This window comes from Perognathus longimembris, chromosome 11 (genome assembly GCF_023159225.1).
Source record: "Perognathus longimembris pacificus isolate PPM17 chromosome 11, ASM2315922v1, whole genome shotgun sequence".
NCBI classification, from domain to species: Eukaryota; Metazoa; Chordata; class Mammalia; order Rodentia; family Heteromyidae; genus Perognathus; species Perognathus longimembris.
In genome coordinates this window covers 56,025,717-56,050,144 of record NC_063171.1, presented here as the reverse complement: position 1 = coordinate 56,050,144, position 24,428 = coordinate 56,025,717, and the positions used below count along the sequence as shown (strand labels likewise).

The 24,428-nt window shown below is 47.0% G+C and overlaps 1 protein-coding gene across 1 annotated transcript in view; it reads right to left on the bottom strand.

Annotated features, from left to right (window-relative positions):
• The window catches only part of Plxna2 (plexin A2), a 215,825-nt gene that overhangs the window by 50,839 nt on the left and 140,558 nt on the right, over positions 1–24,428 (bottom strand). The window contains exons 8-14 of the mRNA XM_048356959.1: positions 23,973–24,096; positions 22,103–22,256; positions 21,421–21,517; positions 17,989–18,103; positions 9,683–9,883; positions 8,341–8,437; positions 4,163–4,353 (exon numbers count right to left, since the gene is read on the bottom strand). Of these exons, the coding sequence (XP_048212916.1) occupies positions 4,163–4,353; positions 8,341–8,437; positions 9,683–9,883; positions 17,989–18,103; positions 21,421–21,517; positions 22,103–22,256; positions 23,973–24,096 (979 nt within the window). The remainder of the gene's footprint in view (positions 1–4,162; positions 4,354–8,340; positions 8,438–9,682; positions 9,884–17,988; positions 18,104–21,420; positions 21,518–22,102; positions 22,257–23,972; positions 24,097–24,428) is intronic.

Genomic DNA, 24,428 nt, shown 5'->3' with positions numbered 1-24,428 from the left:
CAGCCTGGGATACCCTTCCCCCGCCTCCCTGTGGGACAACGTCATTATCACACCATGAGCTGGCTAAGAAGCAGACGGTAAGTCCTGAGGGGGTCCTAACCTGAGGTTTATGCAAACTAGAAAATTCAATAGGCGGTACAACTTGTCCTACATGAAGCTGCCATAAAGGATGGGTCTCTAGGGGTGGGCTTGGTTGCCATGGAGACAGTGGGGGTAAGGAGGGGTTAAGGAAGAACACAGCTGTTCATCTAAATGCATGTGAGCCCATTCCTTTCCCTGCAGCAGAACTTCTCTGAGCTCATCTCATTCGCTTCTTGGTTTCTAGGCAGGACAATACCAACTCCAGCCTCCATTTAGGTCTAGGATCAGAAACTCAGCCGTGTCTGGCAGCCATCAGAGCCCATCGTGGAATCCTGCTCTTTTCACCCTTCAGTGGAGGGTAAAAAGATGTTCATAGTAAGTGGCTTCTGTTTATAAGTAGCACTGGGAGGGCACACACTTTGTAGGCAAGGGAGCTGTGCACAAATGAGCATAAGCTCCATAGAATTCCAATAATTATGAAGTTCAAATAAAAGATCTATGCCAGACAGTGGACGTAAAGGAAATGAATTGAGCAGGGCACAGGGGCCCATGCTGGTGATCTTAGGTACTCAGGAAGCTGAGATCTGAGGCTTGAGATTTGAAGCCAGCTTGGCAAGACAAATCTGAGAGGCTTTTACCTCCAATTAACCAGAAAACACAGGACGTGGTAGGGCTTAAGTAGTAGAGTATCAGTCTTGAGCAAAAAGGCAGAGTGTGAGGCCCTGAGTTCAAGCCCTAGTATACACACACACACACACACACACACACACACACACACACACCCTTGTGTTTTCATTTTTAATTATGTATTGGCCAAAATTTTCATAGAAATGAGGCTGTGTTCTCCTTGGGGATATTCTAATAGGAGGCATACGAGATTGACTCTTCCCACTACTGGGAATCATATTAACTTGGTTAAGATAGGGCCTACTGGTACACTGGGAGGCCTCTACTGTTCTGCTTTATAATTAATATGTATCTTATGGGAAGACAGGTTAAGATTATGTAAGTATTCTTTTTCTCATCATATTTCCATCCACTAATTTTAGCATCCATTGGCCACTTTTACTTGATGTAGTTATTACCATGTACTTTGGAAATGATAGATATCTCTTATTTCCATCATTCTTTCCACACTTACTAGTTGGGATTCTAGTGTGAAGAAGTGCCTTCTCTAATTATTTACACATTTACTTATTTATATCAGTAAAGACCAGGGGTAGAAGGTGCAGAGTGCCAGTTTGTTGAGCGCCAGCTACCGAGTAAAAGCAAGCATCAAATAACCAGCAAAGATCACAGATTCTTATCTGACTCTGTTGATAAAGACTAAGATGATCATTATTATTTTGCTCAGGTAGCCCTAGATTTGGCTCTTTGGATCCCTTTCAATTTGGTTCCTGCGCCCTTTTGATATGCACTCTAATTTTTCTTTGAGTACTTACTTCTTACCAAACACATATAGCTCAAATTTAATCATGTAGAAGGATCAGATATAGCTAAATCAAGAGGGACAGTACAAAATAACAGCCCTATACTTTTCAACAATAGGAAGGTCAGACTGAAAAAGAAAGAGTGGCTTAAAGGACTAAGGAGATCAGACACGGGAATGTCACAGGGATACTGGATTGGATTCTAGATTAAATCTTGGGTTGGATTCTAGATTGGATTCTGGACCAGAGAACTGGATAGCCCTGGAATAACCAGAAGTGCTAATAAGATATGGATATTAGATGGTTTTACTGTATCAATGTTAATTGGTAATTGTAGTGTGGTTATATAAGATGTTAATTTTGAAAAAGCTAGACGAAGAGAATATGAAAGTTCTTTGTACTATTTTGGTACTATATATATATATATATATGTAAGTTTGAAAGTGTTTGAAAGACAAAAAGTTAAATAGAAGATGACTTTGGCAGAGAAATGAGGGTCAGGTGAGGGAAGGAGATATGAACTGAAAGACAGTGTGACAGGCAATAGTAGATAAATCCTTCCAGGTCTGCGTCTACTCTCATAGGTCCTGTCCCTGACATGCGGGGACACAGCGAGGACCAATCTCCTCTCAAAGATGCTCTTTCCTATCTCAGTAGCCCTAACATAAAAATCGCCAACAGGAGGCTTGAGGCCCGCAACCACTGCTGCCATGTTCACTGGGAAAATCAATTACAGCCTAATTACCTGGGGGGCTAATTAGCCTCCTGTAACTTGGGTGTCCTCTGTGAACAGAGCAACCTGGCAGTCCCCGGTCAGTGAGCAGGGGCAGCTGAGGCAGAGGTTTCCCAGCGAGCAGCTTGCCTCAGGGCTGGGATGAGGCTCCAGTCAGGCAGGGAGCAGACAGACGCTGGTTCCCTTGGTGGGCAGGGGTGGGAGGTGCCCATGGACTCCACTTCCTGCCTAATTTAAGCTCCCGCACTACAGGCACTGTCAGGGACTGTCAACTGCAGCCGCAAGAAGCATTAGAGAATGGCGTGAGTTCTCAGGCCAGGAGTTACCAGAAATCACTAGGACTGGGGAGAAGGCACGGAGCTCTGAGCAGCTCTGGAAGCTAGCTGCCCAAGAGCAGGGACTGGGTCACCTCATCAGCTCCAGGGGGCATTGGCTTCTGGTGGGATAAAAGACACAGGGGGAAATTAGCAGGCATCACAGAGCGCATTTGAGAATAAGATGGGACTGAAGCAATCCACTCTTTGAGAGGAAGCGTCTATACCCTCATAACCCCTTCTATTCATGGGGGAGGACTGAGATGCAATATGTTATCTCTCAGAGTGCGGCTGTCTCCCCGGGATATACAGCCACGTGGACAGGTGTATTTATCGTGTCTTTATGTGCGGGGAAAGGACTAGACATTAAGGAAGGGAAAGCACTACCCGCCCCCCCCCTTTGTGTTACTTGAGCAAATCGTAGAGAACTTGATAAGATGGATTCATAATTAAATCTGACTGCAAATGCTGGCTCTGCCACTTAGTCCCTGAACTTGAGCATGTCACTCAATTTCCCCGAGCCTCATTCTCTTCATCTGTACAATGGAGGTGAGGACACTTAACCTCCCACATTGTAAGGATTAAATGTAACCAAGTGAAGCATACAACATAACTACTTGCTCCCTGTTCAAATAATCCGTCTAAAGATGAATGCTACCTATGCGATTTTGAGGTTTGTGTTTCTCTTAAATTAAGCTGAGGTTTTTTTTTTTTTTAAATAGGACCATAGAGGTGCCCCACAGTTTTCCCAGTGTTCTGTGACACGAGGAAGAAGCGGTACTAGCTACTTGCTTTGGCTGACATGAGGCAGGTAGAAAGAGACCATACAGCAGCTCAGAGAAGAGGCAGACAAGGAGGCTCTCTGTGCTTGCATATGCCTGTAGACCACCGCGCTACCTGCCCAAGCCTTTGTTTCTATCAGCAAGCAATGTGCAATTAGTTTCAAAGCGCGAGTGACAGTCGTTGAATAGGGAAGCCCTGAAGAGTGATGTGCACACAAAGCCACCCAAGTTAAGTACCACGATTCCCCTCACAGGCCATTCAAACCCCACACAGCTGCATTTTCAGCCACATCATCTATTCATCTCTCCCTTTGCAATTTTGGAAACATCATTCCCTTCCCCCACCCAGGGTAATTAATCACCCATTTCTTCCCATTAAAAGGCACAAACAAATTGAGATCAAGACTAAACTCTGGGAAAATGGTGGCTAAATGTATGTGCCTGTCTTTACCTCTTCTGTTTTCAACTTTGCAACTAAGTACAGTTCCCCCAGATCCCATTCCTGCTGGGAAGAGCTAACCCTTGCATTTTGAGATGTCCAGTCATCCTGGAACCAATTTCTTGTCCCAACCTGGTTCCGTCAAGGCTCTGCCCTGCTTGTGTGTACATGTACCATGCGGACAGACACACACTTTCTTGCACAGGAACCAGGACACACTCTGTCCCCTGGATACAGGCATCAAGGTGCAAGCGAGAGGCCTCCCCCCAACCCCCATCACCAGTAAGCTCCCAGAATGCATTCCTCCCAAGCCCTGGCTTTCCCATCTTTCCCATAGCCCCCATCACCTGCTTTCTATTCTAGGATGGCTTGTGGGGCCTTACCTCTGTGATTTGGGGATTGGAACACTTGACGTTGTGGCTGGACCAATCAAGCCAGGGGCTGGAGGGGCTGGTGCAGTGCTGGTGGAGGGTACATCTGCGCTCGCCGCTACACCAGCCACACTCGAACTTGCGGTCAGCCTTGAGGCAGAGGCCGCAGCTCTCACGCTGGGCCGCACACTTGTAGAGGTGCACTGCAAAGAGAGGAGGGCATGTCACCGACGGGTGTTCACGGCAATGGCTGCTCACCACATGCCTGCCTTCTTCTTCTTCTTTGAGGTCCCCGATCGTAGATGGCACCCCTGATTCTCAGCATTGCAAAAAAAAATAACTGGTGGAAATGAATCATAAATGGAACCTCCTTCTTAGCAGCCATTTGAAGTCACTGAATTAGAGCAGGGCTTCTTGAGCTGTGGCTTCAAGACTTCCTAGCAATGTGACAAAGTATTTAACCTTGTTTATCTATCTCTAACACAGTGATTAGCATTATTTTTTGAGCTTTGAGTGAGATATTGTATAGTGAGTGCTTAGCACAGGGCCTGTGACATATCTGATGTTCTATACATGCTTATTATCTTTTCTTTGAACTCAGCTTGTGTTCTTAGGCTGCCATCGCTCGTAGGCTCACGGATGGCCCCCGTTTCATGTGGTAAGGGGTTTATGTCCTCATTACAGGTAAAAGTGAAGTGCAAAGGGAGAAGCAATGATTCTCCCAGCTTACTAAGATTAGCATCCCACACGAGAGTCCTGATGCTCCAGCTCTCTGCGCTGCTAGGTGCCAGGGCCCAAAGAAGGAGCAATCTCCTCGGCACACTGTAAAGAGCGTGGGTCTGAGAGAGGAGTCAGCTTGGACTTAAAGAAAGGCCAAGGGTCTGGCCACGGGAGGCGCTGCAGGTGAGGAGAGAGAGTGACTCAGTCCTGTCCCCAGAGAGGACAGACTGGTTCCTTAACAGGTCATATATGCAATCTGGAAACTCTCTACCTTTTCCTCCTAATGACTTAAAACACCCCAGCAGAACTAGCTAGCTGGTGGGATTGTGCTGAGTGAATCTAATCCAGCTTTTTGCCTGACAGGATTTTGAACTCAGTTCCTGAAGAATTCTGCAGAGGCTGAATACAATAGGCTCTCCATATTCATGGAGTCTGCATCCAAAGCATTTTTGAAAAAAAAAAAGAAAAATGAATCTGCATTTCACTTGCATAGACATTTACTCCTCATCATTACTGCTTGAACAATATGCTATAACAACTATCCACATAGCATTCACAGAGTATTATATATCATCAGTAACCTAGAGATGATTTAAAATATACAGGCGTGTGTGTGTGCAGGTTATATGTCAGTGCTATGTCTTGTGTGTGTGTGTGTGTGTGTGTGTGTGTGTGTGCGTGCGTGCACATGAGCTGGTCCTGGAGCTTGAACTCAGGGCCTGAGCACTGCCTGTGAGCTTTTGTGCTTAAGGCTAGTGCTCTGTCACCTGAGCAACAGTGCCACTTCTGGCTTTTTGGTGGTTAATTGGCGATAAGAATCTAATGGACTTTCCTGCCTGGACTGACTTCGAACCATGATCCACATATCTCAGCCTCCCGAGTAGCTAGGATTACAGGCGTGAGCCATCAGTGCCTGGCTTAGCACTACCTTATTTCATATAAGAAACTTGAGCATCCTTGGATGTTGGTACACTCAGTGGTCTTGGATATCAACCCACCATGGATATTGGGGGAATGACTGTAGTTAGACATTTCTTAACTCGTTTGGTCACATTGAGCTAAGCCTCCAGAACTGGGCGGTGTGCCTCTGTTGGAGGTCAGTTACATGCCCAAGGCAGGCACAGGCTTTATTCTTCCACAGGCCTTCCTCCCATTCCTCTGGCCTAATACCTGTCAGATGCATAGACTATATTTAAACAGCCTCGTGTCTGTGGCTTTTGAAGTGAGAGGGCAGGAAATGAGATCCTTAAAGTGAAGAGGTACTCATGGAGCTTTTATAAATATGGACCACATGGTCCCCAGTGGTGTGCTTATCATGAGGACTGAGCAGCGAGCATCCTTTGCCACACTGTGCAGGTCAGGTTGCTGGGATGTAGAAAGAAACCGAGTGCTTGGAACTGGCAGTGAAATCTCCAGCAGCTGCACTGGGGGTTTACTGAGTTTGGGAACCTGATTTTTTTTTTTTTTGCCAGTCCTAAGGTTTGAACTTAGGGCCTTAGGGGCATCATGCTTTAACTTGGCTTCTCCCCCACCCCCAACCCCCTGCCCAAGACTGGTTCTTTATCCCTTGAGTCACAACTCCACGTCTGGCTTTTTACTGGTTAATTGGAGATAAAAGTCTCACAGAGAGGGGCTGGGAATATGGCCTAGTGATAAAGTGCTTGCCTCATATACAAGAAGCCCTCAGCACCACATATGTAGAAAAATCCAGAAGTGGTATTGGTGGCTCAAGTGGTAGAGTGCTAGCCTTGAGCAAAAAGAAGCCAGGGACAGTGCTCAAGCCCTGAGTTCAAGCCCCAGGACTGGCAAAAAATACAAAACAAAACAAGTCTCACAGATCCTTTTGCCTGGGCTAGCTCTGAACCATGATTCTCCATTCTCAGCCTTCTGAGTAGCTAGGATTACAGATGTGAGCGGCCTGCGCCAGGCTGTGAGCTCTTTAAAAGCAGTGGTTTCACTAAGTGATGCCTCTCTTGGCCCTTCGGCTCTGGGTGGGCATGGGTAGGAAGACAAGGAACACAGGAGATATGCAAGGAGTCTCAGATGTGGCTGTTTTTCCCTGGCTCCAGGTGCAAAGGCGACCTCCGGGATCTAAGCCCAGTGTCTCCTATCTCCTAGTGATGAGGAAAATCTATCCTGAGGATGAGGAGGAGCAAGGAAATGTAAATCTCCTTGGCTCAAGCTCCTCCCTCCTAGTCCAAGCAACTTGGTTTGCACGGCAAGGTCTGAGACAAGAGCGGGTAGCTCCACCGATGCCAAAACACTTGCCACACTCTTGCTATGACCTTGCACCCCATATTGGTGCCCAGGAGGTGCTCCTTCGGTAGAAGGAAAGGCTGCCACTACTCTGGCTGTGGGAATAAGTGGCTTATGGGGTCCATGGCTCATAGATGGGAAAAGGGTGGGGGTGGATTCTGTGAGAGGGAGTTCAAATCCCACAGTGAGCAATGCAGCAGGTCCTCACTGTGATGTGGTTGTGCTTGCCTATAGCAAGCTTGTACTTGGGCTTGAACTCATGGCCTGGGCTCTCACATGGCTTTTGTGCTCAAGTCAAATGCACTACCACTTGACACACATCTCAATTTCTGGCTTTTTTTTTTCCTGGTTAATTAGATATAAGAATCTCATGGACTTTTCTGCCCAGGCTGGCATTGAGCCTTGATCTTCAGATCTCTGCTTCCTAAGTATCTAGGATTACATGCCAGCCCTGCACTCAGGTCATTGTTCAAATCCTGGCTTGCTCTCTGACTTGTGGCCCATTTCTTAAGCTCTTTAGGTCTTAGCTCCCTGGTCTGTAAGACGACAATAATGATAGTTCACTCTTCGAAGTTGTGTCCATTAAGAAAATAACCTTTAAGAAATCAGTCCACTGGGATAACGTGCTGCCCTAGTCTATCTAGCACACTCGACAAACCCAACATGTGTTTATATGATGGTGAATAAAGATAGCCCGCAGGAGTTCCCCTTCCTGTCCCAGCCCAGCTCCCCTTCCTGGGCTTCGGCTGCTCCAGATGTGAGCCTGAGCTGGCGTGCTGGCCCCTCCCACCTGCCCCAGGACCAGGAGCCCAGCCTCAAAGGCTTTCTTTGTGCAGTGACCATGACCAAGCCAAGGACAGGAATGACAGCCTGCGTGAAAACAATATCTCCATTTCCAGAGAAGCTGGCAGGATGCTCCTGCCTGCTGTTCTCCTAGGTCAGGTTCCACAGACACTTCAAAGTCACCAGGAGCCAAAGAACAGCGTGGATGAGCCGGCAGCCGCTTGGCGGATGCTCTGGGTGTAATAAAACAGAGCTCCCGACAGGACTCCTTTGATGGCTCCAAATGTTGCTTTAGGAACCTGTGAAGAGTTCCGCTGACACAGGGAGTGTATTATTCAAGGCATAGCGGCCGGCCGGCTCTGATCCGCTCCAGCCCAGTCTTTTCTGGGGTCGTGAAAAGATCAAACCTCTACTGGGAAGTCACTGCTTACCTTTCAGGTCCTGGGGGTTGTCAATGATGAAATTGCCATTCCACACCACGGCGAAATCCACAGCCAGGTTGCTGATATCCATGCCGTCATACTGGTACTGCAGGGAGAGATGCACGTCTATCCCAGGGAACCAGGGTGGAGAGGAGACCCTCATGCTACTCCGAGGAACCCTCTGACACCCTTTCTCCCTGACTCCAAACCACTAATGCCACCAGGCTCCACTTACACCAGTACTTTCCATGACCTGATCCAAGCCTTTCCTTCTCCAGTCTTCTCCCCTGTTGCTCTCCTATGGGGGCGTCTTGAATTTGCCTGTCTCTCCATACACCTGTCTGCCTCTTGGTTGATTTCCTATCTTCTAAGACATGTCACTCTCTCCCCTCCTCTCCCCACCATGCAAGTCTGGCTGGGACCAACTGGCCTTTCTCTCCTGCCCATCCCACAGAGGGATTGTAAGCCTTCGCTCACTTCCGAATAAATCCCTCCGGATGGGCCTGCCCCCACCACACCTCCGCCAGGCCCTGACATTGCCCACTTAGCTCGGGAGGGCAGGCTCCTGCCTGCACTCTTGCTCCCCCAGTTCTCCGGATGCCTTCCTCCTTTCTTCTGCTCCATTTTCCCTCCAGCCCGTCTTCCTCTTGCGCTTGGCGGCCTTCCACCGATTACAAATTCTATCAAGCGCCTGTGACCCCAGAATCTGACAGCTCCCTGATAAGAGGCCCAGATTCTCTTTATCTCTCCCAGGCGAATTAGCTTCCCTCAACACCTTTGTCACGTCCCCCATCTCCGAGCTGACCCCCCACAGTCAGAGACAGGTCGTTGGCAGATAAAAAGATCTTCTCTGGGCTAGAATTATAATTAAACACCTCTGTGCTTTCTGCCATTCAGAGAGCGCTTTAACCCTTGCTGTTCCTGCCTCCTTTTCCCTGGCCCCGTCCTACCTCATCGCCTCTTCCCTCTTCTCCCCTTTCCTCTCAGTAAGGACAGACCTGCAGTGTCTTCATCTCTTTCATGAGAGACATGGTGTGGGGAACAGTTGTCTTACTTGGACTAAAGTTGCACTAACGGTAAAGACGTGCTCGTTAAACTTTAGAAAGTACCCCCCAGGGACTAATAATCTGCTGTTGGGATCCTCTCAGAAGTCATCTCCTTGATCTGTTCTATCCCGGCTCAGGGGCCCTGGGGCCCAGGGTGCGCATGTACTGCTCTGTCCCTGGGGTGTGTGAGGTTGGTCAGCCTGGTGGCCCTGGAAGGTCCTGGAAGCTGACAGGTCAGGCTGAGGTCTGGCGAGCGGTGTGCTAGCAAGCGTAGTTGCAGCAGGACCTGGCGTGAGCTCCCTTACCGAGCTGTTCTGGCACTGGACACTGGAGCTGTTGAAGCGCAGGGCGGGGACCCGGTGGACGGCCCCCTGGATGTTCAGCACGCACTCGTAGCCTCGTTGCCCGGACTGGGGCTGGGGCAGGTTTCGAGCCTTCAGCGTGATGGGTTTCACCTCTCCCACCGGGATCAGGATCTCCTCTGTGGGCACCAGCTGTGGACAGTCCTGGGGGAGGAGGCAGAAAGGGTCCATCGGGACTTAGCTCACAGCTTCCCACTAACTTGAGCCAGGGCAGGGGCTGGGGGGCTGGGGGCCAGAACAGACCCTGCCGTACCCAGGCGAGCCACCCACAAGCAGGGCTTTACCTCATTTTAGGGTCACACATGCAGTCAGCAGGGAGAGTGAAATCCCTCTTAGCTCCTGCCCTCATCATGCCACAGACTGTCCTGTACCTGGTGTGTATGTGTTACAACTTAGGGATTAATTTTCAAGCACCAGTATGGCAAGCTGTGGACTTTATCTCCTGAGACAGTAGATGAAAGAGCCGCCTTGTGTGGCTGTCCCTGACTCCAGCCCCCTGCCTCTGGTTCCCCAAGGTTCCTGGTTCCGGCTCTCCGCCCCTCCCACTGTCCGAGGCCTGGGGCATCCCTTTATCAGCAGTTCCAGCTGAGCCTGGTTTTCCAGGAAGGGGGATCAAGCCCTCCCAGCAATGGTCTAAAGACTTGCTTTGGCTTTTTATCTCATTTCATTACCAGTCCCTGCATGAGTGCCATGTTGCTTTGGAAAACAAAACCCCAACAAGAAAGTCATGGGGGCTGGGATGTAGCTCAGTGGCAAAGCGCTTGCCTAGCAAGTGCAACATCCTGGGTTTGATCCCAGTACCAAAAAAGAAAAGACAAAAAAAAAAAAAAAAAGAAAGTCATGGTCTGGAGGGGCCGTGGGAAGGATCCTGAGAGAGAAAAGTGAGAAAGAGAAATTGATTTCTTTTTCAGTTCTGTGTTCGGATGCTGCTTTTCTACCAGAGATCCAATACTACCCGCAACAGGGCTCTTGCAGCCTTCCCTCCAGGAAGAGCTGAGCAGGTAAGCCCCTGGGAACGAGGCTGTGGGCATCATCTCCACGTGAAATCACTTCCCTTCTCCAGGACCAGTGGGGAGTGCTTGCCGGTGGCTGCGCTTTCTCGCTCTTCTTTTCCTCGTCATTGGTTTCTGGAGGGGCCCTTTGGTCTCCTGATGCTACAAGGTCTAGAGAGGGTGCTACTGGCATTTGCTGCCTGAGATCCGAGACGTGGAGACTTCCTGCAAGGTGTGGATGGGTCTCCCACGACGAAAGATTGTTCCTCTTGATTGCCAAGGGCAATCTCTGTTAGGAGCCTTGTGAAACAGAGGCTTGGTTGGGTATCTGGAGAACTGGTCTGCTTCTTCATAGAAGTCACTGCCTGGCCTTTTTTTTTTTTTTTTTACTCTGTGATTCTTGCCACACTGAACGTTGGGTTCTAAAGTGCCACTCTCTTCTTGAGTCTACATCTGGGCCTTTGTATGTGCTTTAGTCCATACTTTCTTGTAAACTTGTTTTCTTCATTGAGCTGTGGATGTCTTGAAGATTAGCAAGTGTCATATCCACCCTCTAAATGCCTGGTCTTCATCTCAGGGTCTGACGTGTAGTAGGCATTTGGTCACTATTTATGGGAGGATCTATGTAAAGAATAAAGCAATAAAAGGATCTTCCAAATTTCCTTTTAGCTCCAACTTGGTAGATTTATGAGTGATGAGGAGGAAGCTGTGGCTTCTGGATATCTAGTGACTTGAAGGGGGTTTCAATCCCAAAGCTGGGGCTGAAAACGGTCACAGCAGCTTGAACTATAGGATCTCGTCTATGTAGGAATCTCGAGGTCATATGAAGAGCTGGGTCCAGGGGAAATGGCCTGTGGAAATCTGTCTGGGAGGGCCAGGATGGACTTCCAGGGTCCCTGGGAGCCACCCCTTGCCTGTCAGCGCAATGCACGTGAGGGGCTGCGGGCAGATCCACAAGGAGGGACAGGCTCCTAAGGCAGCCCCTGAACAGATGGGCCCTGCTCAGGAGCCAGTCACTCAAGCTGCCAACTCATAAACTTGCTCTTTACTGCACTTTTACTTCCATTCCCCGTGGGCACTCTTGACAGAGTCTTTCATATATTTATAGCCAGGAAAAATTAAAAAAAAAAAAAAAACCAAAACACCTGAACACCACTTTAGGGAAACCCAGGCATCTCATGGAAAAGGAGATGCTATATTCTGTTAGTGGCTAAAAAAAAAACAAACAAAAAACAAATCAATATTGAATCTAATAGGTTAGAATTTAAATTCGCTGTGGTATAATGGTGTGTGTGTGAGAGAGAGAGAGAGAGAGAGGGAAGAAGAGAGAGAGAGAGATTTTCAGAATCCGAACCAGCCAATGTATTATAAATGATGAACTGTTCTCTCTCATCCTTTAACGAGCTCAGAGAACAAATTCAAATTTCAGTAGCAGGATCTTAAAGATGTGCTTTTAGAAGTCTGTGTCTCAGGTTAGTAAACAAGATTGTAGAATTCTTTCAGCTTTGCTGACAAAAAAGTGACAATTAGCCCTCGATATTCATGGGTTCTGCATCCATGATGGATTCAACCAACCAAGGGCCAAAATTATTTGAAGAAAATAATAAAATAATGATATTTGTGCCGAACATGTACTGACTTTCCCCGTGTCATTATTCCCATTATTCCCTAGACAATAAAAATAACAACAACTAAATAACATTTACATTGAATTAGGTATTATGGGTGATCCAGAATAAATATATGAGAGGAGGCTGGGATGTAGCTCAGTGGCAAAGTGCTTGCTTGCCTTGAACCCCAGTATGAAAAGAGAAAAGGCAAAAATAAAGTATACAAGAGAATATGTGCAGGTTCTATGCAAATGTTACTCTCATTTTATATAAGAGGCTTGAGCACCTAGAAGATTTTAGTAATTTCAAGGGCCTGGAACCAAACCATTATGGATATGCATATACAACACACACACACACACACACACACACACGCACATGTGCACAAAAGACACACACACACAATCTTTTTCTCTTTCTGCCTCGTCTAAGTGCAGTACAGCCTGAGTAGATTTTATGAGTACTATTATGAGATTGTGGTTTTTGCATGTGTTGCTGGTATTGGGGCTTGAACTCAGGGCTTGAGCACTGTCCCTTAGCTTCTTTGCTCAAGGTTGAAGTTTTACTGCTTGAGCCACAGCTCTGCTTCCAATTTTTGGGTAGTTAATTGGAGATGAGTCTCAGGGACTTTCTTGCTGTGGCTGGCTTTGAACTGTGATCAAATAGATCTCAGCCTCCTACATGGCTAGGAGTATAAGCATGGGTACCTGTTTCTTTATCTCTTTTTAAAAAAGGGATCAGAGGATTTTAGAAAACTTTCTTATTGTGTGCTAGATCAGGCCTTTGGGGACTTGATTTAGGGACAATAATCAATATCTTTTCAAATGCCTAAATAGGTTCCAAGACTTCCCCGGTAAGCAAAAGAATGTCTTGGATTTTGTTTATTTGGCCAATGATCTCATGTAAGGCAGAACAGGATATTTTTTTTTTTTCTGTTCTCTAAGGCATGGGAAAGCAATGGTTGTGTCCTAGGTAGATACTGTCCATTTTGGGCACTCTACTAGTCACACTTCTACTTCTGGGCTTTGGTGGGTGGTTAAATTGGAGATAAGAGTCTCAGACGTTTCCTGCCCAGAGCTGACTTTGAACCTTGGTCCTCACATCTCAGCATCCTGAGTAGCCAGGATTCCATGTGTGATCCAATGGCCCCTGGCCTGCAGAATAAGTTTAAGACTGTTAGTAACCGTCTCAAAAGACTATCCATGGCTTTCTGAATGACACCCTTAAGTTGTCTTCTCCCTCCTCTGTCTGCAGGCCCACCGAAGCCAGGCTGCCTTCTTAGTCGTCTTTTTAGTTTAAATCAAGATGAACGAATGTCTTGTTTGAGGATGCCCCTGGGGCTGGAGAGGAGGAGAGGGGAAGAGGCCCCCCCCGTGCACCCTGGGGCTGCGTTTCCTCCTTAGCTGAGCTCTTGCTTTGCTCCATCCTGTGCTGGGACCCGTTAGTCCTCGGAAACGACTTCTCCCATGTGGAAATGGCATTATCTTCACCCACTGGACTTCAAAGAGTGAGAACAGCCAGCATCCTGGGAAGCTAATCGGATTTATTTGGTTCTATCTTTCCCCCGGGACAGGGTGTAAAGAAGATATTTATGTATCTACATCTCGCTAGGCCCAGTTTAGCCATGGAGAGAGATGAGCTTTAAAAGCTGAAAGCTGAACATACTCGCACACACATACTCGTTCGCTAACCCTGTGTCACAGCCTGATCCCGTACGGGGAGCCAGAGTTTTAGGGACCCCCATCAGAGGGCTGCTATGCTTTAGGTGGTGGAGAGGTCTGGCTCACTGCTTTAAAAATGCTCGAGAGAGGGGCTGGGGATATAGCCTAGTGGCAAGAGTGCCTGCCTCGGATACACGAGGCCCTAGGTTCGATTCCCCAGCACCACATATACAGAAAACGGCCAGAAGCGGCGCTGTGGCTCAAGTGGCAGAGTGCTAGCCTTGAGCGGGAAGAAGCCAGGGACAGTGCTCAGGCCCTCTGAGTCCAAGGCCCAGGACTGGCCAAAAAAAAAAAAAAATGCTCGAGAGATGGTTCAATTGGAATTCAGTTTCCTCATCTATAAAATGATACCAATGATCACTTGGACCGTATAGAGGATGGCCTAACAGGGGGATGTAAAAATATGGTGTAAGAGTAACAAGCTACATTAACAAGCATAGTTAGTACTATTACTGCATATTGTGGGACACACACACACATGTACACACACACAGAGACAGAGAGAAAGAGAGAGAAGAGAGAGAGAGAGGAGAGGAGACTCAGAGGACACCATCTTAGTCAAGGCATGTATAATAAGCCCTCAGTGGACATCAAGGGCTAATATTCTAATTTTTGAACTGCATTCGGTGTGGCACAGCTGTTCTTCGTTGTCAGGCCTCAGCGTAGAATCAGCACAGCAGCCTTCTGGAAGGATGTGGGCAGATGCACCTTGTATGCGGCTGTCGTTTTCTCTGGACATGACACCGCTGACCCATTTTCCATGGGAAGTCTCTCCATCTGTGGGACTGGAGCTGTGCTGTTCTAGCCACACCCTGGACCCCTCATACCAATGGCAAGGGGCCAGATGGAAGTCACACCTGCCAAGTATGCCCACTGCCATTTGGACTGCCATATTCCCATATTCACAGACCCTGATTTTCCTGTCGAAAGCAAACCCATCAGCTTTTTAAATAATGATGCCTGAATTCTTTGTAGCCTTGTGCAAGCCTCCCACCCCCACCCAAAAGAACTGTTGGCATCCTGGTAACTACAGATGTCAAATATGAATTATGTGAATCTGCAATGCTGTTTTGAAAATCAACTGAAATGCCATATGTCAGTGGTTTTCAATCTTTAGGCTCATCTGGGATGGGACCCAAGGATTTGAATTTCTAACAAGTTTGCAGATGATGTGGATGGAGTCTTCCCGGGTGAGAACTCTGCCACAGGTAAAAACCTTACACGCATGTGCTACACTAACATTACTATAGTCATCAATGGGACTAACCAGTTACCTATTGCTTCTAGGAATTATTTAGACATACAATTTTTAAATAGAAAGTTGGGAGAAGGTCTAACTGGAAGTGTGAAAAATATATTTAAGGAACTCCAAAGAGACAGTGAAGGCTTTCCAGCTCCTAAAAGAGAGTGAAGAAACCAGACAGGACTCCTGATAGAGGAGAACTTTACCCAAGCTGGGCATATGCATCTTTGCTATTTCCTGAGCTTTTAGGAACAAGGGCATCCCTAAAGCAGAATGTTGGACAGAAAAGAACGTGGCCTGGGAGCTACTTGCTGGGAAAGGATGTGTGACTGATGGTGGCTGAAATCTACTGTACTCACCCTTGTTGGAAACTGTCACCCTATTTCCTTTCCTGAGCAAAGCCAAGAGCTAGATGGAGTCTGGGTTCCAGAAAGCTGGTCCCTATGTTGTGTCAGGGGTCTCTGTGCACATGATCAACATGGCAGCCATCCAATCCCACTCAGAGAGATGGGGTACCCCTGCTGTCCAACCCTAAGGACTGGCAAGGATAGAAAATGAGACTGAATGGCCATGAGAAGTCTCCAGGTTTGCCCCTGAGGCTCTTTTGGTATTAATTTAATCCCGAGTAGCAGGGAGCCAACAGCTTCTATCCGGCCTGCTCTCTGCTCTCTGGAATTCTCGAATCTCTCCTAGGTGGCCAAGGAAAAGCTGTGGTGGCTCCCGAAAGCAGGAGGCTAGGCCTGCTTCCAATTAGCCTTTTGGGGCTCAGCCCTTGGGCCTCTCAGCACACCCCTGCAGAGTTTATTTGTCTTGCTCCTGGTGACACTCTGCTTGCCCTCCAGCCAGCTGCAGGTCACACTCAGGCCGGGCTTTGGGTTTCTCTCTGCCTGCGGGGGTGGTCCTGGCAGAAAGCAAGGCAGCAGCTCCTTGTCCCAATATGGACTTCGCCTCTCCGGGCTCATGTCCTCCTCCGTGTATTTGTCAAATGGACAACATGAAGGTCAGTTTCCGAGACCTTTGTACACAGTCTTCTCCTGCCCAGCCTTCACTCTGGCCAGGCCCTTTTGTTGTCTGCTCTCTCATTTAGCCCATCTTCTAATTGACTCATGGTCTGTGTTAACCCCTTCCCTATACCTTCGGCTCATGAGCCCTTTTCTCAGTGAGAAGACAGGTTTTCTATCTGCAGAATTCTAAGACTGGAATGAATTTCCAGTGTTCACTACAACCACTACAGTGCGTTGCAGGTTGGCTACAAAGAAAAAGCTTTGCTGGAGGAAAATCTTTGTGGACCATTCCCAGGGCATTAGGTAGGGCCTGGTTCTACCATTTGGAGGTACCTTGGGGAGGGGGCTGTCTTAAATGCCACCTGTGAGTACCATCTCAATGCCTTTCTACCTCAAGATAGACAAATAACACTTTTCTGATGGAATATGATGATACACACCATTTCACAAGAACCCAAGACCAACTTTTCAACGTCTCCTTTCTTATGTTTCAGCCATGGAAACCATCTACACTGCTATCAAGGCTAGAAGACACAGGGAGTCCATTCTTTGAAATCTCAGCTAAACAGACACTACTTCTCTTCTTCATACAGTAGCTTACAAACATTCACTGAAAAAGGTACTAAGTATTTAAGGTAAGATATGACTCTTACCTTCAAGCAGCTATCAGTCTATTACAAGAGGGAGGTGTATATAGAAAGCCAGTAGTAGCAGATGAAACTCCGTAGCAATACTTATTAATAATTGCAGGTTTTCCAAAGGACAGAACAAAAGGGAAGTAGATACATATGCATATATACATTTGTATGAATACATTAGGTCTCTTGAGTTTTTCAAACCCAACTGGCCATGCATGAAAAGCACCAGACCTGGGAAACAGAAACTGACCTAGCAGGCTTCACTGAACAGAGGCATACCAGGAACATGAAAAAAAAAGCCCATATTAATGAATAATCCATTTGACTAGAATATTCATTGAATAGATAAACAGTGCCATATTTACTGGCTGATGACAAAGGCAGATCAGGCTTTAGCAATGGGGCTTTTTAAAATTTTTTTTTATTTTTTTATTTTTCTCAAATCTTTTTTTTTTCCTCAAATTTTTATTATCAAACTGACGTACAGAGAGGTTACAGTATCATATGTTGGGCATTGAATGGGGCTTTGAGTATATAATAAAATTGGACTTTCAGCAATGCCTGGCTCTTCCCACTAGCTGATTTTCTCTGATTTTTCTTTCATTCTTCAAGACCACCTACCCAGTGATACATCAGAATGAAAGACTTCCAGAATTTTAGAGTTGGAAGAGAAATTAGCATGAAAGAGTGGTTGACTGAATGTTTACTTAAATTAGACTAAGTCTACAGTAGCCAAACAGAGGGATATGGACTCAAAGACTGGAGGCCATTCCCTGTGCTCTTCTAACCACGGGCTCTGTGTGGTTGGGTATGCTTCCTCTAAGCTTTCAGTCTCAACCTCCAAACTTTTTTTTTTTGTATGCACCAGGTCATAGGAATCTGACAGACACCATCTCTGCTGTTACTTTCTGAAGTATTGTAATGATATGGATTCCTCACATGTACAATCTCTAGTGAGGTGATCAAGACATAGAGATGATCAAGTCATGGGGCTGACCATCTGAAAACAGAGTCACTCCATGCCAAGGTGCACCTTCTTACCTCAGAAATGTTGATGCGGCCCTCTTGGAAGGAGCAGGTGGTAGGGTCATGGGTACAGAGGTTGCGATACTTGCACCAATGGCAGCGGAAGGCGCTGTTGACACAGGACAGGCACCTGCATGGAAGGGGTAGTAAGAAGGCAGACTAGGCAGCCGTATGTCACCATGAAAGTCTGTTATCCTAGGCTTGCTCTTGTGAAGGGCAGATTGTAAAAGCACTGGAGCATCATCTAGCCTTGAGAACCATGGATTCTCTCTCCAACATGTTTATGGGACCAGAAAAGTAGTGATAAAATGGGATTGGGGTGGGTATAATAATGTAACTTAAAGAAAAATAGCATGCGGGACCTGGGTTTTCTTTCCAGACAACTTTCCTAGTTGGTGGACATTATGCTGCTAGATTGGAGCTGGCCACGGTGGGAATATTTCAACCACAGAAATGAGTAGATTCTAGAAACTCATTCTTCCCCTCTAATTGCTGGTGGTTAAACGGCTACCAGCCCAGAAGACAGGGTAGCTGAAAGAGCACAGTTGTAGAAATTGGGTAGATATGATTCCAGTCTCGCCTCTGCTGCTGACATTGGGTCAGGATGAGGAAATCATTTTGCTCTCTGAATCGAAGTTTCTTCATCTGTCTGCAACAGAACTTTCCTGTCTACTCCACGGGGCTGTTTGGTTGTCAAATAAGATAATGTCTAGGAAATGGTTCTGAAAAGTATGGTAAATGTAAGTATTACTTTCACGAGCTTAAATCACCTGTTATTTCAAGCTCTTGAATAACATTTGAGTGTTAACCACCAGCTCATAGCATCTGTTTGGGGCTTGCGGGAGTTAACAGTATTAAATAGAAATTTGGTCCCACAGCTCTGGTAGCCTGGGCATTGAGCCATGGTTATGGCTCACACCTTTCTTGCCAGGGTGAGCACTTGTTTCTTTTTGTGTTTTTTTCCCCCTTTGGAGGTAGAGTATATTATTCTGGTTCCCTGTGTGTGATCGGACCAGTATAATGAAAAAAAAGTCTCTTTTGGAGGGAAGAGGGTGTTTTTGTCCTTCACTCTCGTACCCCCACTCCAGTGTTTCATGAAGACTAAAAAAGATCAGATTTGCAATCTGGCGCCACCTGCTGGGGTTCCAGTTACCTCTGGGAGGTTGGAGCTCATTCCAGGGGTCATGGCTAAGAAAGCAAAGGTGGGTTTGGTGCATGAGTCCATCTTCCCTAGGCCCAATTATGTCCAAAGTTAGGTAGTTCCTGAGATCAGCCCAATGTTATTTCACATACTCACTGATTGGTTAGCTTTGGATATCCAATGATTCAAATTATGAAAACAGGAGCCAAAGGACAACACTATCTATTGGGGCTCTAAACCTGTTTCCTTCATTGGAGGAGATGTGTGTGTGTGTGTGTGTGTGTGTGTGTGTGTGTGTGTGTGTGTGTGTGTGTGCATGTGGGGGGGAGGGGGGAGACTGTTTTTGTAACACTTATCCTTCTTGGGCCTCAGTTTACCATGATAAAAGGAGGTAACTGGACTTGCTTCTGTGACTTTTAACTATGAATGATAGGAGTGGGGAAGGGTAAGATTGATACTGTTTGGCAACAAGATGGAATCTTTGCTGTCAAGGAGATCTGCCCCCCACCCCCCAGCCCTCCACTAAAACTTGCTGCCTGTGACAGCATCCTCGTTGTCATAGCAATCCATCTGAAAGTGGTTACATCACACTGGATTGCCATGGAGATATGGGTGCTCTCATAAACAATGGATTCTATTACCACTATGTTACTTTGTGAAGGAAGTTGAAAGGCTCTTTCTCAAAGAAGCTTGCATTTCCCAAAGCAGAGTTTGAATGTAGTGGTTAGTGGGCACTTTTGTTCAACTCAGCTTCAGTTTCTGTAAGCCCTGCTCTGGTTTTTATCAGCCATTTTTTTTCCCTTGCTAGTCCTGGGCCTTGGACTCAGGGCCTGAGCACTGTCCCTGGCCTCTTTTTGCGCAAGGCTAGTGCTCTGACACTTGAGCCACAGCGCCACTTCTGGCTGTTTTCTATATATGTGGTGCTGGGGAACTGAACCCAGGGCTTCATGTATAGGAGGCAGACACTCTTGCCACTAAGCCATATTCCCAGCCCCTCTATCAGCCATTTTTTTTTCTAAACTTCTTGTTCTCGCATTCTCAGAATACTCCACTGAGTTATCCCAGAGGGACTTGGTCATGTATGTCTCCTTCTCTTGACTACTGCAGAAATGTAGAGCTAGATTATTCTAATCACAGAAGTGGAGAAAGAAGGAGGACTGTCTTATTTGCCTACTTTCATAGCTAAAGGTCCCCTTAGAGCTTAGCTGCAAGCTGTTGAGCTCATTGTACCCATGGCTTGGACTCTACTGACTCAGTACCTGTGGGGTGCTGAGAGCCAGCAGATCTCCTGGGAGTCCTAAGCCCAGGCAATGGGAGAAAGGGTCTCTAGATCATTTCCAATTATGTCTCCCTCTGCATAGAGTTGGTGCTCTACATCTCCCAGTACTGAATACCATTTCTTTATTTATCCTCTGGCTCTGGTATGGCACTGTCACTGAGGCCCCTGTTTCCCCTCTCCCTAAACCAAATTCACAAGTGACCAGCTTCCGTAGTCCTCTTTCTTTCAATCAGGGAGGATCAGAGATCACCCAATACAGATCTCCCCTCCCCCTCCCACCTCTCATTCTGCTTGTCTAGCCCATCCCCCCTCCCCCCCCCCCCCCCAGTTTTCTACACAGTTGCGGGATCTACATGACTAGAGGACGTAGTTGTTGGGTATTCTGAACCTAGGGTTGATGGTGAGATCAGCTGAGCTGCTGGAGGTAGGAGGTGGGTCACACCCAGTGGAAGCTGGTGGTTTGGTTTATCTGGTTGGTTTTCCCTTTCAGGAGTTGAAGAATGGGCTGTGGGCAGGATGGAGTTTAAAACCTCTTCTGCTCCTCGTCAGCCCAGTTCCTTTCATGGTGTGCCCACAGAGGCTGTCCCCCCCCCGTGGGCACCTAGAAGCACTGCTGACTCCCTGAGCTCTGAGTCCCTCCTCATCGGATTCTATCTGAACTTGATTCACTGTCAATCTCTTCCTGTCCAAGTGGTCCAAAATGAAGACTTTTTCTCACAGCTCCTGGGTCATGGCCCTCTTTTTACTCTCTCAGCCTGAGAATTTGGGGCTAAGATATGCTTGTGTGTGGGTGCAGGTGTGGGGAGAACAAAGAAGAGCGACAAAAAGCGAAGCTGTGTAGTGAGAGTGTCTGCCATTCAACTGAACAACATATTCTGTCCATATCACATGGCCGAGCCCTGCAGGGGAGACTGTGAGATAAGTACCGCACAAATTGCACCCTAAACAAGCTAAGCTAAGAATGGAGGGAAGGAAGCCCCTCATCCACATCTGGACCCAGATAAGGCTTTTCCCCAGAAGTACTTACAGTTGGTGGGCACTGCAGTTGTAAAACTTGAACTCGGTACTGACAAATATCTTCCCTGTTTCTTTGGACCTCAGCTGCAGCTCCAGCCCAAACCAGTCTGGAGAAAACGAAAGGAAAGGAGCAGAGTGAAAACTGGGGGCCGGACAGGAAACTTGAGCGACAGAGCAAATCATTGAGCCGCTCAGGGCTCTTTTGGTTAGATGGAGTCCTCTCGTTCCTTCTCATTCCCTCTTGTTTGAAGAGAATCCCTTTGGTCTGTTACCAGCCAGCTCCTTAGACCCAGCCCCAGTGAAGAACTCACAGATTCTGTGGAGCCCTTTGCCATGGTCAGGGATCTTCAGTTACTAAAACAATGCCAGAAGTACTAGACCAGAACCCCTTAAGCTCCTGCTTCTATGGAAAGAGCCCATCCCAAACGAGGGAGTAGAGCCACTTCGGTTATTAGAAGGGGCAGGCAGCATACAGGCAATGCACACTTGTGCTATCTAAACTGAAATGGGAGCCAACTTTTCCCTTCTTCCCGAATTCTGCTTTGGGGCATGACAGTTTGCTGTCAAATTCAAGCAAGTTGTACAGGCCAGCGTTAGCACCTCTCACATCTGAAGACTTGGTCAAGCAACTTCTAGCTCTGCAATGGTAGAGCTGCCCCTAGTATGTGCTTCCCCGGGTGGATGTTCCTTACCTTGATCCAGAGGGATAGCAGGGACATCTTTGGGCCCAGGTGAGACACAGATGACCTGGCTTCCAGATACTTTCCCCTCTACCTCTGTCAGGTTCCCGAAGGCACAAGAGATCCCCGCAGACAAATCAGGAGCATCGCTTACCACCAGGCTGAGCTGTGGGAGAAGCAAAGAGCTCAGGAGACACAGGCGCTAGGCCAGGCTTCTAGCCAGGACCTATTGCTCACTGATTTCCCCTGACCTCATTTATTAAAAAAAGGACATTGGTCTAGGTGATCTTCCAACTCTGTCACTGAGCAGAGTCATAAATTTCTCAGTAGTGAACAAGGTCAATGTATTTATTAATATCCTTATTAATGTTTCAATCTTGTCCAGTACCAGAAAGTTCCAGGGGTTAGAGCCTTTAGAGGAAAAGGTATCAAAATCGATCTCAGACCTTGCTCACTTTTTTTTTTTTTGGACATGGAAATTAATTACAAGGCACTATGAGCACTTGAAAATGAGTCATGAGCTGACGTCTTCATGAGCAGGTCTAAGCTTGGGCTCCTGGGAAAGTGAGCTTCACCAGGCTGGAACTTAGCCAGGAGCTTGCTAGACTGGTGGAAGACATTCATTCTCTCATTTACTCACTGGCCCCTTCTCAGGTTGTGGGCTTTCTGGAGTCTCCACTTCTCTGTTCTTTCTGTGATCTCCACTTTCCAGTGGCAATCCTGGAATTGTGTGCGTGTGTGTGTGTGTGTGAGTGAGTGAGTGTGTGTGTGTGTTTCACAAAAAGCAGCTGGGATCAGAAAAGTGACCACTAATGACTGATGTCCAATCAACTGGATCTGTGGGTTTCAGCCATGCCAATTTGGAAGACTTTGTTTTTAGCGGGTAAAAATAGAAGTTCAGAAGAATTTGTTAACTGCGAAAATACCTAATAGTAACATGCTGCTCTGAATTCAGGGCACTTTACAATGAGCTCATATGCCATTACCATAAGGCAGTGTGTTGGTGGGATGTGAGCAGGTAAGAAATGTGACTGTCTCCCTTTGGCCCTGAGCTGGGCCCCAAGGGCTAATGGCGGTAATGTCCCTGTGGCCACAAGAAGGTAGGTAGGGTTCCTTTTGTCTTCCTGTCATCATGTGGCAGTGGTTTTTCTCTTTACCACATCACCCGGCCTTTCCATACATGAGCCTCCTTGGTCCTAGGTTTCTCTCCATGGGCCCGAGAGACTTAGCTTCAACCTTTCCTGCTTGTTTCCTCAGCTGCATTAGAGCCCACACTCCCTGGTGGGGATGTACAAACCAAAATTACTAACTAATTAACATTCGTGAATGCTCATAAAACCTTCAGAATGAAATAACAGTTAGGGCCTGAGGACATGAAATATTTTGGTTTGTTCTTTGACAGGTGGTTAAAGGCTACTTTATTCTCTTTAATATTCTCTCTAAGTACACATTGACTTTGAATTGTCTGTCTTTCTTTTATCCCTCTTTATACACACACAACACACACACACACACACACACACACACACACACACCCACACCTCTAAACACAAAAGCAACTTGCAGATTTCTCAAGAGAGCCCAGCAAATCAAAGATTGTAAATATGGCATAGACTCAAGAGTGTGTTATTTGGTATTGGGTAGCACTGTGTTGTAGTGGTTTGTTACTAAATGCAAAAATCTGGATTTACAAACAGATCAATGAGAACTAAATTTACAAGGAGTGTGGGAAATGACTCTGCCCTTTGTCATAAGTTTTCTAGAACGTTTCCTCAGAGCATTAAAAGTCTGCTCAACATACAGACATCATGCAAACATTCAGGGAGCCTACCTGCACAGGTGCAAACCCCGTGCTCTTCTTTCCTCCTTCCTCCCTACTTACCAACTGGCTGTGCTCTGACACAGAGATGCTGCCAGGTTGCACTGCGACGCTCAGGCATTGGCTGATGCTGGCAGCAAATCGATTTGGTTCCCAGGCCCTTTGGCATTTGTCCCTGCGGGAGCACCTGCCATGGATACAGATTCACAAGAGGTCAGGTTTGCTAAGAGGTGTTTGCTGCCCCGAAGCCTGTGGTTTATCTTCTCATGGTGATTTTTTACCCTTCTTTAGAATGAGTGGGAACCCCCAGATGAACTGCACTGCACGCTGCTAAGGACAGTCTAAGGAAGGAGAATTAATTCCTATCAAAAGGGATGCAGTTTAGACATAAAAACACACTCCAGGGGACTGCAAGTCAGAAAAGCAGCAAGGGCTTGAAAAGTAGCACAGCAAGTGGCTAAGAATACAAACTCTAGAGTCAGTGTGCTAGGTCCTAACCCCAGGCCTATTTCCTTCTAG